Below are 17,972 nucleotides of genomic sequence, written 5' to 3'. Positions count from 1 at the left end.
AAAGAAAGGCAAGTCAAAGATCCATTTATTTCTCTTGTAGAGTGGCTGCAGGTTTGTGTCCCGTGTCCTGCACTACTCAGCGATGGCAGCCAGGATGTGGCACTCACTGAAGGCGACAGGAGGCACAGGGAGGCTCTTTGCCTTCCAGTGAAAGGGACCTATTCTGCTGACTGCTGGCAGAGACTTGTGTGTCAGTCACTCGTTAGCTGTGTACCACCGGGCAGCGGATAATCTCAAGTGCTGAATGAATAAATCCACTCCTTGTCAGCTCCCATCAGTGTCTCTTGCATGAAGCCCTGATGCTCCTTAAAGCAGCATACGCTGCAGATAAGTCAAAGTGCCATGTTTACTTGGGAGCTGATGGCAGAGCCCTGAGGAGCACGGCAGGTGTTAACTACAGAGTTAAACTGTGACGTTCCTTGGTAGGATTTTCCATGGCTGGATAACCTGTAGGATCTGTCCCTTCAAGACCTTGGAATCTATGTGTCAGGCCAGGCCATGAATCCTGTTGTAGAGGTGCATTGGCAACAGCAGAAAAGATTTCCAAGAAAATTAACACAGTATCCGTCCAGTGAACTTCATACTCTCAGATTTTATGCTAAATTTTGAAATTCAGTGGAGCTTTAAGAGTTGCAGTTTTGAAGGGACTATGGAAAAAGACAAGCAGAAACTGACATTTTGGTATAATACTCGTTTGTGGAAACTAAATTTCCCTCCTAAAGCTTCATGATATAGAAGTCTGCACATGCAAATTTTAAAATCAAATATGCATCTCACTTGCTTCTCATGCATACCTATTTTCATTTTCATTTATGGGGAAATAGCTTTGAACAGCACACATGCAAACAAAAATTTTGGTGGAATGAGCCCATGATAGAGCCCTCAGTAAAATGAGGAATTGCTCAGCTTTCCAGTAATTTTGTCTGTTGTATTTTGTAAAGCATTGTCTAGCTGTCTGATTCTTTGGAGATCTAAGTCTAGTCTTCCCCCTCTTCATCTACTTTTTGTAAAATCTTCTTGTAATTGCTAGTACTTAACAGAAAACCTGAATTCTTGTTAAAACATTTAATTAGTCAAAACTGTGTAATAGAAGATTTCTTCCAGATACCACTTAATGATCATTAGAAGGTCTGATTCAAATCCCACTTTAGTCAATTGATGTCTTTTGTTGACTTCAATGCATTTTGAATCTGGCTCAGTATATTCAGAAATGTGAGGTTAATGGCTACAGTAGTAGCAAGAAATACTCCCCACAGATGCACAACTTTCATGGTCCTCCATTTGCATTCATAATGGACTACTGAATAAGTTTTGGATAAAGGTAATGAAAGGCCATTTTAAGCAAAAAATCAGCCAAATTCAGAGCTGCAAAGGAAGATACTTTAATCATTTAAACCCTGATATTTTTTCCACTTCAACTCTATTTATGCTTCCTTAGAAATTGTGGATGCAACTGATATAATGCATTAGATCTTTTGGTATTGCTTAGATCTGGTAATGGCTTAATCTCTTTGGAGGAATGATGTCCCATCACAGCAGTGATGACCCTACAGGGCATAATGGGCCTGCAGTTACTTGTTGTATAAAGCCTTTTATGCTTTAAATGCTGTTCTCTTCCGATTTCAGGAGTAGCCTATTTCTGTCATTATGGGCAAGAGTGAACAGGTGACCTAGACAGTCTTCACCAAAGCCAGGCATTTTCACCATTTTTAACTTTCACTCCCACATAACATGAAAGCATAAGTACCAAATTAATAAAAACCCAGGTAATTTGCTGTGATATTTCTGCTATGGCAGGAACACAGACTTTTCAGAGAACCTAATATTAGTTTCTTCCTATGAAGTGGCCTTTGGTTTTGCCACTTCAACTCAGTGAAATACCAGAGTGATTTACTCTGCTTTCTGTGCCCTCATCGTGGAAATGCAAATTACTGCACAGCAGGCCAGACATTAGAGAAAGTAGGTGCTCTGGTACAAGGTTTCCAACCTAAGTTCTAGCCTGAGGAGTTGGATAAGCAGCCAAATCTCTGCATCCTTTGAAGTTCATTCTGAGTGTGGAGAATTCTGAATTCAGAAAAGGTCATGTCCTGGATGAGTTTCTCGTAACTGAGGGACAGCCATGAGTTCTGAAAAGTCTTTCATTAGTTACCTTAAAGTAGGGTTGACATTAGAGAGAGCTTGATTTTCACAAGAAAACCTACCACACCTTCTCTCCCTGAACCATTTTGCTCTGTGAGTAGGAAAAACAGCATAACATGTTTGCATCCTGCAGGGCTTTGCTGCCCTTCACCATTTCTGCAGCTCTGGAATTCCTTCTCAAGCCAGGGTTTTGAACCATATGGGAGCTACTGATGCTAATGGAGGAGGAGAGGGCTTTCTGGTGTGCTGCTGGTGAGCTTCAAAGCTTCCAAGGAGAAATGACATCTGCTGTCCTCCAGCTTTTTGCATGTAGGGGTACTTTGAGAAACTGCAACAACAATGGTTGTTGCATAGTGCTTGCACAGGTTTGGTAGATAGAACACAGCCTGGTAATATGAAGCCATGAGCCTCATTTTTCAAGGACCAAATGGGTCATGAGTGACCCAATAGTTACTGAGCTAATGAATGCAAGAGAAAAGGAAACTTTCCTTCTTCACTGAAACTATCAGGCTCCCTTGACCTGCCCTCCTTGCCTTCTTAGTGAATTAACACCCTGTGTGCCTGACTCAAAAGGCAAGACAGCAGAGCGCTTGTTGCCAGTGCAAGTTTGCTGACAAGATGGGCTTAAACCAGAGAAATTTGATTTCCTCTGGAGGAGAATGACAGTGAAGTAGAGATGGAGGAGAGCGATGCAAAGTATTGCATGATTCTCTACGGTCACATTGGCTTTGTGTTGCACTTTGTCATTAGCTGAATCACTGGAGCATCCTGTCAAATCAACCTCCTGCACAGATTTTTAGAACCTCTAATTGGCACCTGCATGGCACCTGCACAGCTACACGTTACCAGTGCATCTCCTTTTGCCCTGCACAGCCTTTCACAGCTCTTTCTCTCAGTTTCAAGGCACAGTCAGTAGCCCACCATGGAATGAGGCAACCCTGGCTTTAGTTGGGATCCTGTGATGTGACCCAGCGTTCACATAACAGAAAAGCTTTGCCTTATTCCTTTCTCTTTTAACCATTAGGCAAATGTTTCTCCATGTTTCCTGTTTATCACAGGCTCTGAGCCTCCCTAGACAGGCTATTCTGAGCTTGCCCTGCTTTCTGATAATTGCATGTGCATTAAAGCAAACACCCCTGCAGGGTTTCTCCTCTCCCCTGTCCTTGCCAGCTCGGAGCTGGACAGCATTCCATGGCTTGCAAACACAGGGCTGTGCAAAAAAAGCCATGCCAGGGGCTGGCAAAGCTCTGGGGAAGAGGGCAAAGCTGCATGCTATTTCAGGCCTCTCTTATTTTGCCAATGAGTTCAGATACCTCTCCTTTCCTAGTGACACGATGGCTCCTAGGTCCTCCTGAGCCGTGCATCAGTGATATTGCTATTGAAATCTACAGTCTGTGTCCAGCCTGTATCAATTACTGCCTTCTTTGTAGGCATATAAAAAATTAACAGGATCCAGGGGAGTCACCCATCAGTACTGACTGCAGCAGTAATTCTGAGAAGGTGGTCTGTTGTATATTTCTCTGAACTCTTGTTTTGCTTTAAAAGAAGAAAGAGGCAGGACACTGCTATAAGATTTTTTGAGGATGAGCTTTATCAGACTGCTGTTTAGAGAACTGAGAATCTCTACATCCTAAAGTAGTACAACCATTAGTGTCTTGTGCCTCTACATGGGGCAAAGTCCTGGACTATGAGAAGACAGTGATGACATTTTTCCTTCATAAAACGTCTCACTTGAGATAAGTGGATCAGTTTTGTCCTTGGTTTACAGATAGAAGAGGTAGCAGACTGTGGAAAGCTGACTGGTGCAGACAACACACCTCTGAACTGAACACACTGCAGTCAAAAGCTGCCAGACACATCAAGACAGATGCTCTCGATATACCTGGCTTGAAACTGAGACCTCCAAAACTGTATTTCCTCTTAGGATTTAGTTCCCAGGAATTAATATGCATAGAGCCTTTTACACTCACAGACCTATGATGAAAAAAAAGCAAGTTGGGTTAATTCTTTTCATTTGGTTCTTAGAGTAAATCTGTAGGTCATAAGTAGATACTGCCTTTCTATTCTGATTGTCTGTTACCAAACATAGGCCACACAGTGCTGTAGCCTCCTCCAAGTGGTAGCCATAAGTCACTGCCTCTTCTCATGCTTTAAGACAGTAACCAAGCAGGACCCTGACTGGATGCTGCCATCCATCACTCACTTGATCTGAGCTTACATTGCCACTGAACCAACCAAGAGGTTTCTCTGAAGTGAAACACCAATGCAGTTACACAGCTCATCTGTAGGGAATTTTATTTTTCATAGGAATACTGGGGTTGGATTATCCTTGTTATAGCTAGTGCACTGGTCACATTCCCCATGAAATACCTATATTTCCCCATCCAAAAGGAACTTCTTTGGAGTTGCAGTTTCTGAGCAGCTGCAGTACATGCTGCTGATGGTGAATCTCAGTACTATTGGGAGAGTGTCGTGAGAGTGGGTGCTTCTTCTGTTTTGTTTTTCCTCATTTTTGAAGCAAATCCAACTTTTATCAATTATAGGTTTGAACAAGCCCTCTGCAAGTATCAGTGTGTATCTTGTAAGAGAGAAGAGTAACAGGTCCTTTTGAAGAGGAGGCAAAACTGGAATAAGCTAGCTACCCCCTGGGTCTGGGGTGAAATAGCTGAACAGTTGAAATCTACCCAGCTTTTGCTTCCTGTTTGTATAAGTAGCTTTCATCAGAGTGCTGGTCATGAGTAAGTTAACACCCACAGACCTGTCACCATCAAGCACTGTGTATCACTGAATTCCTAGCAGTGCTGAACTCTGTACATACATGTTTAACTGCATTCCCCACTTCTCTGAAGGAGCTATTTTCAGAGATTCCCAAGTGTGGAAGTGGAATCTCTCAGATGACTTTTGACTCTGCAGAGAGGAATAAGTGTCTTTGAAAGACTGAGATTGGCACATGTACAAATATACTTTCTTCCATCCTGGTATGTGAGGAAGGCTAAGGATGATGCAGTGCAAAAGTTGCCTTTGCTGTTTTTATGTGATGCTGTAGAGGAAGAGAGATCTGGGGTGATAACCAACATGCTGGGGAATCCTCCTCTGCATGGTGCTGCAAACTACCACTTTCTAATTTCCTGCAGAGGATCTTACTGGCATTCAGGTGAAGTTGTCTGTGTTCAGGCTTAGCAGAGGATGTTCTCTCAGGAAGTTAAAGGACATCAAGAACTAAAGGTGTACTGGGGCAAGTTCCTAATTACTCATCTGATCTCTGCAGGGGAGACATTAAGGGATGGTTTTGTAGTTTGTTCATGGTTTGTCTGTCAGTATAGCAGCTCTGGGACAGTCAGTTATTTAAAGGACTGGAAAAAATCCTACCCGGTTGTCCTTGTTTGCTTCTTTAGGTCTTTTTCCTGCCTTTGTGGATTCCTTGAAATTTGGCATGCCTGACTGTGCAATGCTTTCACTGCATCTTGTTGCAGAGTTTATTTCACATACCCAGAGTCTCCACAGTGCTACATTAACTCCCTTCAACTTAGCCTAGGTCAAATCAGAGCAGTTACAGTGTGGTTTCGAGCAGCAGAGCAATTTTGCTAACAGCTGAGGAATTGCACTGACTCCATCTCTAATGAATACCCTTAGTGGTCATGATAGGAATTTTGGGTGAGAACAGGGCTTGCACTAATTACAGGGACTTAGTCACAACTTGTTAACTCAGCACTGAAAACTGCTCTTGGAAGTAGCCACACTTGGGCAGCCTGGGAATTGAGGGAAAGCGCAGTCTTGTGCTTAAGGCTCTGAACACTGCGTCTCCAGTAATCTGGTTTAATTTCTTGTTCTGCCTTGGACTTCTTATGTCACTTCTTATATTTCTTTCCCTTTCTGCACCTCAGTTCTGGAGCTATAAAATCACACTGCTGTATATCTTTTCCCTCACATGCATGGCAAGTTCTTCAGGATGGGGATTTTCTAGAAATAATTGAGAATGCAGTTTGTAGAGCCGCCTCACCTGTGGCTGTGGGAGGTCAGAGGACCCTACGTGACATCTTAGAGTTTCTGTACTTTGAGAATATGTCACTGGCTTTGGATTATGAGGCAGGAGCAGCCTTGAATGCTCATGTAACTCCCACAGCTAATTTTCTTTGGTCAATTTGGGATTTTTCTTTCAACCTTGAAATTTTGCTGGTTTTTGGTTCTGCAGGGCAGGGAGTACTGAGGCTGAATAAATTGAATTTTTCTTAAATTATGTAAGTGCTAAATAAGATATATTGTTACAATTTTCCGTATCCTCTGCATATGAGGAGGAGTGGAAAATGGATAAATGGGAAGAAAATGTGTGACAATACCTAATGTATTCTAAGACCAAGCTTCTAATCTTCTCTGTTTCTTTTTGTTTCTTCCAGGTGGAGCGGGAAATAGCCATCCTGAAGTTGATAGAACATCCCCATGTTTTAAAGCTGCATGATGTTTACGAAAATAAAAAATATTTGTAGGTATTACTGGCTTTTGCCAGAGGAAGGGTGGGGGGGGAGGGAGGGAGGGAGATCAGGGTTTTGGAACTTGGTACATTTCTGAAAGAATGGAACTAGGTGTGTTTTCACCCTCTGCTGGTGTTTGTGCAATATTTGGTATTTGGATGAGGAATGAACACTCATTATTTCCCTGGCTTTTCTCATGTTAATTTCTGTACTTTCACAGAATCATAAAGGAAATTTTATCATTGTCCCACCATTAACCTACTGCTGCCATATTCACCACTAAATCATGCCCCCCAAGTACCACATCCACATGTTTTTTGAACACTTCCAGGAATGAAGATTCCATTACTTCCCTTGTACCTGTAAGATCTGGAACCATTTTGAATCAAAGCTGTAACAGACTCAGAGTGGATAATTTGGATAACCTCCTTTGTCTAACAGTTTTCATTGAAACCCTCAACTCTTACTAAAGGTGTTTTAAATTTGTCCCATCAGCAACAGATTTTGGTTTTAAGGGCCACTGTAATCTCCTGATGGTTCTGCAGTGACAGTTATGTAGCAAAGCTTTTTTTTGTAAGATTTTTTTTTTTCTTCAGATCATTACCAGTGCCAGACAGGGATGTTGTCCACAGACAATCACTTTAGCTTGATTTAGGGCACTAAATACGTTGTATCTGTTTTCAGACAAACAGGCCACATTAATCATGGGGCAACGGGACAAAAATCAATGTTCTCCAAATAGAAAAGGGTGACCCAGTAGGGAACTCTGCTATTTCCAGCTTTTTAACAGGTTATTACAGGTAGAAGGGAGCGGTTAAAAAAGACTAAACAGTTTTTAAAAGCCACCATCCACTGGTGACCTCTTTTTAGTGTCTCAACACAAGAAGGGAATGACTGTTTATCCAAAGAAAGTGTTGAATGGAGGTAACAGTCCCTCATGGACTATTCATCCAGTCTTGATACTGGAGCAATGAATTCCTCTTCCGAGAAGCGAGGCCTCTCTGCCTGCGGGTTAGCTTAGTAGAGCAGGCAGTAATTTCCTTTGGCTTCCCCCTCCTCCTCTGGGGCAGAGCCTGCCATCCGTGGTGGAATGTGGTTGCCAGAAAGAGCTCGTGCAGGCACTGGGTGGAGGCTGGCTCAGATGTTTTCAGAGCTGCATGCTGAATGCTCTGCTCTCAGTGGCACAAATGGTCATGGCTCCATGAAGCCCTGTTTGCCACAGATGAGACAGAGGCCCAGATCTGCTCTGTGTGCAGACAGGCAGCAAAGGGAAATCAGGTTTTACAGGGAGTACATTCTCCTTTAATCTCCTGAAAGAGAGGCAGAGGATATTTTCTCTGTATTAAGTGAAAGGGGGGAGGAGACCCCTTTTTTTGCTTAAAAGAGAGGAAATGTTCTTCTTTGTAATGTTGGTTTCTGTGTTGTGTAACCCTAGGTACACACCCACACAAGTATGCAGTCCTGCACGAAAAGAGCAAACAGCTGATGGTGGCAGTGGTGATAATGTAAGAACACATGCAGAAGAAAGGCCACAAGGGGATGGGCTGTAGAGGTGCTGAAGCTTTCTTCTTGCTCTGAATACCTGTAAAGCCAAAACCTGAGCTTTCCTTCTTTACCCTATAAGAATTGGGGGCTGTTTTGCTCCTTGTGAAAAATATTTCATGCTCAAAGCAGTGGGAATGGTGTTACACTATTATTAAAAAAAAATACTGCATTTATAGACAGGACAACATCTTCATGATGAAAATCACCTTGAAAAGGAAAGCATCCCATATCTTTAAGCTATGTCTGGATATCCTGGCTTCTAAAAAATGTTGGGCTCCAAAGCGTGCTTTGCCAATGACCATTTAGCCTTGAACAATCACTGAGTCTGCTTTGAGCTGTAGCTCCTCTGCCTGTAAGATTAAGCTGTCTGCATCCCCCTGCAAAGGCACCAAATCCCTCTGCTGAAAGACACTGACTCTGAAAGAACAAATGACTGTTAATTAAGTTTCATTTTTTATTAGTCTCTATTTTAAAGAAAGGGCACAATGCAGAGCTTCTGCCAAGCCTCTGTGTTCAAAATTAGAAACAGCTGTGGCCTTTGATAAATCTGAGAGGTGGAAGAGAGTGCCTGCGGAGGGGTGAGGTGTTACAAGTGCGTGGGGGCTGAGAATGTGTCTGCATGGACCTTCCCAAATAATAAGACACAGTGACCTCTGGTTCTCACCAGCATCAGGAAAGGGATTGCTCTGGGGTTGTGGCAGCACCTTTCCATCATGCATGCCATCCTAGCACTAGCAGTTGTGGCATGGTTTCAGAGAAGCTCATGAATTATGGGTGATATTTCAGAAGCCAGAGAATAATCACAATGCAACACTGGGGAGCATTTCCTCAATAACTGTTAATTTCACAAATCATGTTTGACTTTTAGTTTATGATTTAATTTGTGACAAGGGGCTTTGGTTGAGTAGATTCCTAATGCAACCATGAATCAAATCCTTTTTCCACAGTTTATTTAAGACTGAGATTTATTTTTTAAAAATAATAACAAAAATCTGTTAGCATACATGTGTTAGCCAAGCAGTCTTTTTCTGTTTATTTTGGTAGGGTTCTTTTTGCCAAGATAGTTAGAGAGGTGGGGATAGCTATGAAATCTATTATTCCATCTCTTTATCCATCATTTTGAGTTGTCTTATTTAGTAAGACCGTGGACTACACATCTAGGTGTGGGGGGGAAAACAGAGGGCACTGTGGCTCTCTGTAAGTGACATACAGCCTCAGATATATATTGTGTTGGCTAAATGAGCAATATTACTGACAGTTGAATTATTTCATATTTGTTGCATGATCACACTGATGGCCTTCAAGCAAGATTGGGAGTCCACAGTAATAGATAATTTAGAAATAGCTACAGACAATCAATGCCTCCATCTCTCCCATCATATAATGTCAATAGACAAAACAGCCAGGATGGAGGTTCATCCTCCATTTTTTAAAGATCAAAATGAATCAAAGTAGCCTGGTATGGGGAATGATCAAAGGGCTACCAAAACTTGTGTGTGCACCAATCAGTTTGACTAAGGAAGTGCAGACAGTCGGGAATTTTAGGGAAATACAAATCATAGAATCATCACAGAATGGAATGGGTTGGAAGGGACCTTGAACGTCATCCAGTTCCACCCCTCCCCTGTCAGGGGCAGGGAATCCTTTGATTAGACCAGGTTGCTCAGAGCCTCACCCAAGCTGATGTTGAACATTTCCAGGATGGGGCATGTACTACGAGAAGGAGCAAGGCAGTAACAGATAATAACAAAATTTTGGTTTTGTAATACACACTGGAAGGACACACTCCTTGGGTGATTTCTGCATTGCAGATGAGCTGTGTGAACCTGGGGGATGATCCTCTTTTCTCTGTGTCCTGTATAGCAAAGGTCTTTCCTGAGCTGACCCTACACAGAGTTTTATTTACTGTGTTTTATGCAGTACATTCAGCTTTTCTTTGGATCATGGAAAAGCAGTTGTCCCCTATTGGAGGAGCTGTTAGCATGGCAAGCTAAGGGCCATCAGACAGTCCACAGGAGATGGAGCTTCCCTCTCCAGAGGGGATTGAGCTGACTGATACAGTTCTGTTGCAGAACTCCCAACAGGGGTGGCATTATCTGTTTTGATCTCATTTGATTAACTATTTATTTTCAGCTGTCAGGGTCTTGGTGGGAAGTGGAAATAAAATAGAAAAGAAAATGCATCCTACAACCACTCCATGCACTTTTCTTTCAGATGGTAATACTGGTATTTCTTGATTCGCTTTCCATTGATGTCTGTGTATATATATCTGTAAATTTCAATGTCAAGATGCATACAGATATTTGTGTACATATGTGTGAATTTATGTTGAATGATTTTCAAATCTTCACTTTTAAGATTTCAAACTTTGTGGCAGCATTTATTTTACATCTCTGTCATCCAGTTTGATCAGCATTTTAAGCAAGAATCTGTTTTGAGAGGAGTGGACACCAGACTATTGTTCTCTGAAGTGTGCCATGCATTCCTCAGCACCTTTTTCAAATATAAGTGCCTTTCTCATCTTTCATCAGTACAATGCTATCACTGGGCAAGTGCCCAAATCTCATTTCAATGTACACAACACACCACCACCTGATTTCAGAGATGAAGGTGCATCACAACGAGCCAGATAAGAAAATTAAAATGTCCTCCTAGCTGTGCACAACTCACATTTCTGGCTCATACAAAATCAGGTGTCAGCAGCAGTCAAGGACTTACAGCTCTGGTGGTGTCTGCAGAGGCCTTTGTGCTGCCTGTCCTGTCCTGCAGGGTTTTCCTATAATTCTGTTTATTTTTGTTGAAAACTTATTGTGAGATGCCAGAAGAGGCAAAAAGATTTAAAAAAAGTTCTGTGTATTCTTGTTAGTGGTAGGCCAAGACTTTGCCATTCAATCCATCTGCAGGGAAACCTCTCTAAAGTAGAGGGAGAGTTCAGAAAGTCAGAGTAGCTCTAAAGGCTCAGCACTGAAAATTAATTTTGTGGTAGATGTGCACCTTGGGAGTGAAGCTGTGGGATGTCAAGTGCTGTGATACAGGGAAAGAAAATAAAACAGGATTGGAAGGCAGAATAGCATTTTACCTGAGCCTTGATTAGACTAAGGAAAATATTTGTAACCAGCTACTTTGACCCCCTTTTCTTCTGCTGTTGACTTGTTTTAGGACTGTCTGGAATGACTAGCATGTGTAGCCAGAACAAATCCAGTCAGTGGTAGGAGTGGAGGGTGTGACCACTCACTCGCAAGAAGGACACCAGCCTGGCACAAAGCAGGGCCTGCAGAGCTGCTGGTGGGAATTAATGCTGCACCCTGTGCAACAAAGTCTTAATAAGCACTGCCCAAAAGCCTGACTGTATTCTCTATTCACTGCCTGACATGTGTGCTTGGATACCATCCAGGCTATGATGCTGGGCATGAGGAAAAGCAAGCCCATAGTGGAGCAATTCTCTGACATGAGTAATTCTGTGAGATGTTGCTTCAGAGCCACGGTACATTCTTATGCCTGACTTCCCTTTTAGACTTTGGTAGGCAGTGTTGTGTGTGTCTGGGCCCTGGTTATTACAGCAAAGGCCACTTAGCTCTGAAGAAGAAAGCCCTGAAGTATAGAGTCACTAACAGAATTGCAGCAGTGACCTGATGGGTGTTGTCTCAGCTCTGCCCATCCTGTGCTGAGGATCCCTCTGGCTAAATCCATTCCATATCATGTGCCCATATAGGATGGATGCTGCAGTGCCTTGGCATCCATGACTATACACTGTGAGGGTACTGCTCAAAACACCTTTCATCCCAAATTAATCAAAGGTACAGAGCACAACAGCATAATCTCTTACTACCCCAAAAGCCACAACCTGTTCATGCCCAAATGTAACCAGCAATCAAATACAATATCCATTCAAACATGCAAACTCGGGTTAAAATTGTCTTTTAGAAAACAGAAATCTAACACATGCACATTTTCTTGCAGGCAAGAGGGGAAGAAAAAATACAGAGCTCCTGGCCCAGTGCCAAATAAGGGTTTAAAAATTCATGCCCGCCATAAGAATTTATATAACTTCTGAATAATTTATAGGCTGTGCCAATAACAAGAGGCTTCATATCTGATAGAGATTATTTAATCAATAGTAAATAGTGCAGAGAAAAAGCTGTCAAAGAAATACAGAGCATGTCAGCCTGGGCAACTTTTAACCTCTTTCCTGCCACATATATATTCAACCATATATATGTATGGAAGGACATTTTGCAAGTAGGGTGGTAGCCTGGAAGGAGAATCACCAGTTCTTTTTTCTTCTAGAGGCTTTTCTTTGTTGGTCTCTTGTTCCGTAAGACAGGTCCCTTTGAAATGTAGTGAGCTTTCTAGCTCTCAAATTAATTAGTCACAAGGAGTAGCCAGTTTCTTGTGAATCATCTGCCAGGACTACTGTGAGATGGCCCATGGTTCATCAAGGTTGTGGCAGTGCCAACTCTACCATTTGTGGTGCAGCCATTTCAGTCTGTGTTTAATTCTGGGGCAAAACTTAAGAGAGTTTTAGAGCTGTTGGCACAGTAAACATCAGGACAGACGAGAACTAAAGACTTATCTGTCTTTATGATGGAGATTCCCACTTGATATTTTGTCTTTGAGTGTATCTCTTTCTATATGACTGCAGCTGGGTTTTGCATCTTGCTGAAGTGTATGGCTGAAGCCATGCATCTTAAAAACTAACAAGGGCCACATGGATATCTAGTCAAATTCTAGCATAGTAAAAGCTCTAGGACATTGCTCAGTGATGTGTGATGTTACCCAGTGGTACATTCAGGCTTACATAGAAGAGCAACTTGAAAACCTCCTTGTTTAGGTTAAGCAAAGTTGTGCTTCTTATGTGTAAATGTCATATCACTTAATAAAAAATAAATTATTAACTGCTTCCCTAACAGACAGCTAATTGCAAGCACTGATGGACAAACCTTCTATTGCCTGACTAAAACAAGATGTGTGAATTGACTTCTATCCTAGAGCATTAGAGAGTGTTTCTTGGTAATCCTAATTTTTTTGCATTTATAATACTTACCTGAAATACTTTGTGTTTAAGCATGAGCTTTCATCTAGAGATCTCTCCATTTAACACTTTTATAATAATAAATACATAATTGGTGTAGCAGTTAGTATATTGTAAATTGTCCTGAGAAAACAAGAGCTGCATACCCACTAATGGGCTGCTGCAGGCAATCCCATCTGGCAAGAATTTTAGCATTTCACACCAATTTTGCTACTGGCTAAAAGACAGTTTTTCATTCTTTACAGATCATAACTGATGTGTTTGCATTTGGGTTTTTTGTTGTTATTTTGCCAGAAGTATCTGGTAGTGCTTGGTCCTGGTGTTTTCTGTGCCAGTTAGTCTTTCTTTAACAGCATTTTCCAGGCATTGCTCAGAGCCAGCCTGTTTCTTTAGTTACAATCCTGATTTGGAGGTAGCATGTAGCTGCCTTGCTAGTGAGGGCTCTCTGAGTTATTCCTCAAAGCTCCCTAGGGCATGGGCAAAGGCACCTCTTAAGAAGTTGTGGCATAGTCCACCAGATGGAAAGGAGAAATAACCACGAAAAGTGTCTTTTTTTTTATGTTTTAAGTGATAGGACTGTAGTGCAACAGCAACCTATCTAATCATGAAGAATCCTTGCTGTACTGGCACTGGATAAGAATGGGACAGTACCAGTTTACAATCCCACACACAAAGCAACTGTTGGGAATGGGAAGTCCAAGCTGCTGTCAAGCATCACAGCAAAAACCAGCCTTCAGAAAGGACTGATGAGAACTGATGATGTACTATTTTGGCTCCTGAAAGAATAAATAAAATGAACCAAAAAGAAAGAAAGAAAAAAGCCTAGATTATTCTAAGCTTGCATCTCTGATGGTTTGTAATGGGTCATTTGAGGTTAGGAACTCAGAATCTTTTATTGAGAATGTGGAGATGATGGGATGCAGATGGAAAGATGGTAAAAGGGATGAGATGCTGCTGGATGTAATCTCTCTGCTCATCTCCAATCAACACAATTATTCTTGTATTTAGTATTCAGCTTCTTTGCTTTTAAAGAGGAAAGTCTTTTCTCCTTCAAGCATTGAAACTCAACTAGAAATTTTTAGTTTTATGTCTTGGCTTGTAGCAGGGACATGAGAAAATAATGCAAGATGCAAACCTTGGTGTGTACAAAAGTGAGCTGCAGCCTGTGAGAATATTTGGAATCTCCTAGAGAATATATCCAGTGAGGAAAAAGTAATTGAGACTTTATTTTTAACATACACTTGCCTTCATATTGAGTTGAAGAACCCTGCTGTTTTCTGGCTTTTTCAGTGTCCTCACAGGCAAAGGGGAAATTGGAGGATAGCATGGAGTAGAAGGCACAAGGGACCACAGGTGCTAATCCCAGCTCTGATACTGGGTGACTGTACCCTGGACAAGTCACTTGGCTTCACAGTTCCCTATCAGTAAAGAAAAGGAGGTTAACGCTTGTCAAAACTTGTTTCTCTCATGTGAAATGCAAGGATTGGAAGAGTTAGGGTGTGTCCAGAGCATCCAACATGTGAAAGCTAGGTGCTCTTGCAGAGTCTGTTGTCCTAACATAGCTCCTGTCTGTATCATCACAGCACCTAGTGTGCACACTGCCTGCCTGACACTGGGTCTCTCCTTTCCCTGAACCTTCTTGCAATGGTTGTTGCAGGAGGTGCCACATGTTTTCACAAGTTTTCTTAAGTTTTTACCATGGGAAGAAAAACTGATGCTGTTAATCTTACATAGACAGAATAAAAAACCCCCAAAACTTCATTCACCAATCAGTTGCTTTTCATCTCTAAATGTAATAGGAGAGAAGTTCTGGTTACTGTTCTGGGATTTTCAGAACTTGCTTGCTTGCTTAGAATAAATTGGAAAAGTAGTACTATAATGAAGTGAAAACCTGTCATACCTGGGAAAGATAAAAGGAAAGGGAGACTCATGAAAATGCTTCTTAGTGTTTTTCTTCCCTACAGGCTACATGTTATTTACCTTCTCCCAGATCCTCCAAGAGCTGCCATTAGCATACTTCCAATCCTGTAGCACTTTGGCAAAGTAAAGAAATTTAGATGCTGATGTGAACACAGAAGATTTGGATTCTTTTCTGTGCCATGGATTCAGGAAAGAAGTAGTGTCTGTATGCCTTATTTTCCAACCCAGGGAATAATGTTCTTCCTTTCCTTTGCTTTTTCTGTTTGGCTTTTCAGAGTGTTTATTCTCTTCTTCTGTAAAGTCATAGGTACACTCTCACACACACAGATGGGTAGACACAGATATGCAGCACTTAGTGGGGTTTGTGTAGCTATCCAGTGGTGCTTAGAACCAGTGCAACACTTGGAAATGTTTAAACCCCTCTTGTTGGCCTGTTTGGAAAGAACAAGTGTACTACTACTGTGCCATGTCATGTGCCAGCAGAATGTTGGCTTGCACAGACATAGGGGCAGGTGCTGAATTATGCCCTTGTTTAACAGAAAATCTCCTAGCTGGGGGCTGTCCTAAAAAAACACACAAGGTACTGGAGGGAATAGGGCTGGCAGATAACAACCTGAGCTCACAAATCCTAGCTGCAGCTTAGCCACATAGTGCTTGTGGAATGATCCCTGCAGCATTTCTTTCTTGCACTCAAGCACTGAGGAATGTGTTTGTCGTCCTTCTCACTCATGTCACGGTGGGGCCTTTGTCAGATCAGAATACATCGTCTCTCGTGCTTCTCCGTGTCCCTTGACTTGTCACAGGCACAAATCTTTTTCAAATGCTCTCCCCTGTTCATTTCCATTATTATATCTAGTGCTTCTAGGTGGCAAGCAAAAAATGAATAACCTTGTAAATGTTCCCTGTCTTTCAATTTGTTTTATTTTTCATACAACGTGTCAGTGCATTTTTGTTGAGTGTTTTTAATAAGATGAAGTTGATGAAAATAAATTGCTTCACAGTTCCTGCTGTGGGTGACAGAAATGCTGGGTCTGTATTTTTCAAAAACTGTTTGTTTGAAGCCAGTGTGGAGGGTGTTCTGTATCTGTAACTGCAATCATCTTCGTAAGATATCTCCCAGAAAAAGAAAACAGCCAGCAATTTGAATTTGGGGGGCAAGATGCACTGCTGTATCCAGCTTCTTCTGGGCACAGTGAGACATCAAGCTGTCAAGAAGAATTTTAGGACTGATTCTGTGCCAGAATTGGGTCTGCCATATTGGATAGTTAGCCAGATCTGTCTCTAATATGAGAGGGAGAATGAATTCTGCAGCAAACCTTCTTACCAGACTGTCTGTTAGCCAAGGCTTAGGAACCAAAGATTGGGACTTGACAGTGTGGACACCCCAGTGCCCATGGCTGCTGCATATCAGCTTTCTTCTGCGTTGAAATGACTTGCTCAAAAAATGTCATGTCTATAAACAGTGCTCTCCAAATTACCAGGGTGTACCCAGCAGACAGTTGGGCAACTACCCATCTGTTTGGAAAGAAGATAACCCACACATTCCAAATGGGATTTTCAAGTTAAGATTTTTCTCTTTTTTAACTGATTTTGATTTTAAAAAGTCAATATTACTATTTTTCTTGTAGCTGTTTTGACTTGATCAAAAAATGCAAAAGTACAATTTTAATTCCCCCAAGTTTATAATTTTATGGTTTTGTCCATTCTTTTGTGTCCTTTTAGTACTTACTTAGCTGGCAAGACAACACCAATGTCTGTCCTTCTGTAAGGTGGGGAAATGCTTTCTCCTTCTGGTAGCTGGGAGCTGACACATGGAAGTTACACAGGAAATGATGATGGACCAGGAGCTCAGGTCCCACTTTTGCAACTTCAAGGCTAATGCTATTATCATTGAGCAAGCTTTACTTTCCTCACAACTGCTTTTAGTCCTTCTATTGTCCTAGTTTTTTGGAAACATTGAAACAGGGCTAATTAAGACCCCCAATTTATATTATTCTTCCCCACTTTTCATTTTAAATTCAGAAATTTCTTCGGAGATTATGCTGCTTGAGGTACAGAAAATTTTGACAGTATCCTGGATTAATTATTCTTCATTGTGCATTCAAATTTGAGGAGTTGGATTAATTCTGGTAGTAAAAGTATTCTGCTGTAAAGCAGAGGGTTGAGGGATCATGCTGCACATACAGTTCAGTATGGTCTGCTGCACTGCTGGGAGGCAGGGACTGAGAAGTACACTCAGATTTGTTTGTTTTTAAAGGATTCCGTTGATGGTGTTCCTGCCGCTTCCTGGGAGAACTGTCACTCCCACTATTAGGCAACATTTCCAGAGATTTATACAGTTCTCCTTTGCTTGGCTGCCTTTCATTAGCCCTATTTAAAACAGCAAGGTGGTCCATTCATGGCAAGTTCTTTCCTTCCAGAAGGTTTCACTCTTCACTCTATGACTGCCAGGAGTGCTGTATGAGGTGAGGAGTTTCCTCTCCTGCTCCTAGGCCCCCTTTGTGCCACATGTATTCACTCAGTGCCACGTTTTTCACCTGTGAGTTGCAAGGCCAGGCAGCTGCTCCAGCCAATCACTGCTGTTCAGCAGCAAAAGCTAAGCTTTTATACAGACTGCACACACATGTAGTTATTTTTGGTTTGTTTGGTTTTTTAATATTGTACATTGTTCACCTTTTCTTAATTCATTCTGGTTTGTTGACATCTTTCTGGTTCTGACTGCAGCTTTCCCACAGCTATTTTATAAAAGAATTGTCAGCTTGGTTAAAGGATCTGAGGCTTCTTGGTACAGAGTTTTACTCCACTGTAGCTTTGAGACCTGCTGTGGAAGCTTATACTTGATTATTCTCTGCTTCCCATCCTAGTCT

At 41.8% G+C, this 17,972-nt stretch overlaps 1 protein-coding gene across 11 annotated transcripts in view; it reads left to right on the top strand.

Annotated features, from left to right (window-relative positions):
- The window catches only part of BRSK2 (BR serine/threonine kinase 2), a 303,999-nt gene that overhangs the window by 193,898 nt on the left and 92,129 nt on the right, over positions 1–17,972 (top strand). For all 11 annotated transcript variants that reach the window (XM_066553002.1, XM_066552999.1, XM_066553001.1 and 8 more), the window contains exon 3: positions 6,534–6,619. In XM_066553002.1, the coding sequence (XP_066409099.1) occupies positions 6,534–6,619 (86 nt within the window). The remainder of the gene's footprint in view (positions 1–6,533; positions 6,620–17,972) is intronic.

Source organism: Molothrus aeneus, chromosome 6 (genome assembly GCF_037042795.1).
Source record: "Molothrus aeneus isolate 106 chromosome 6, BPBGC_Maene_1.0, whole genome shotgun sequence".
In the NCBI taxonomy this organism is placed as follows: domain Eukaryota; kingdom Metazoa; phylum Chordata; class Aves; order Passeriformes; family Icteridae; genus Molothrus; species Molothrus aeneus.
This window is presented reverse-complemented; position numbering and strand designations above follow the sequence as displayed.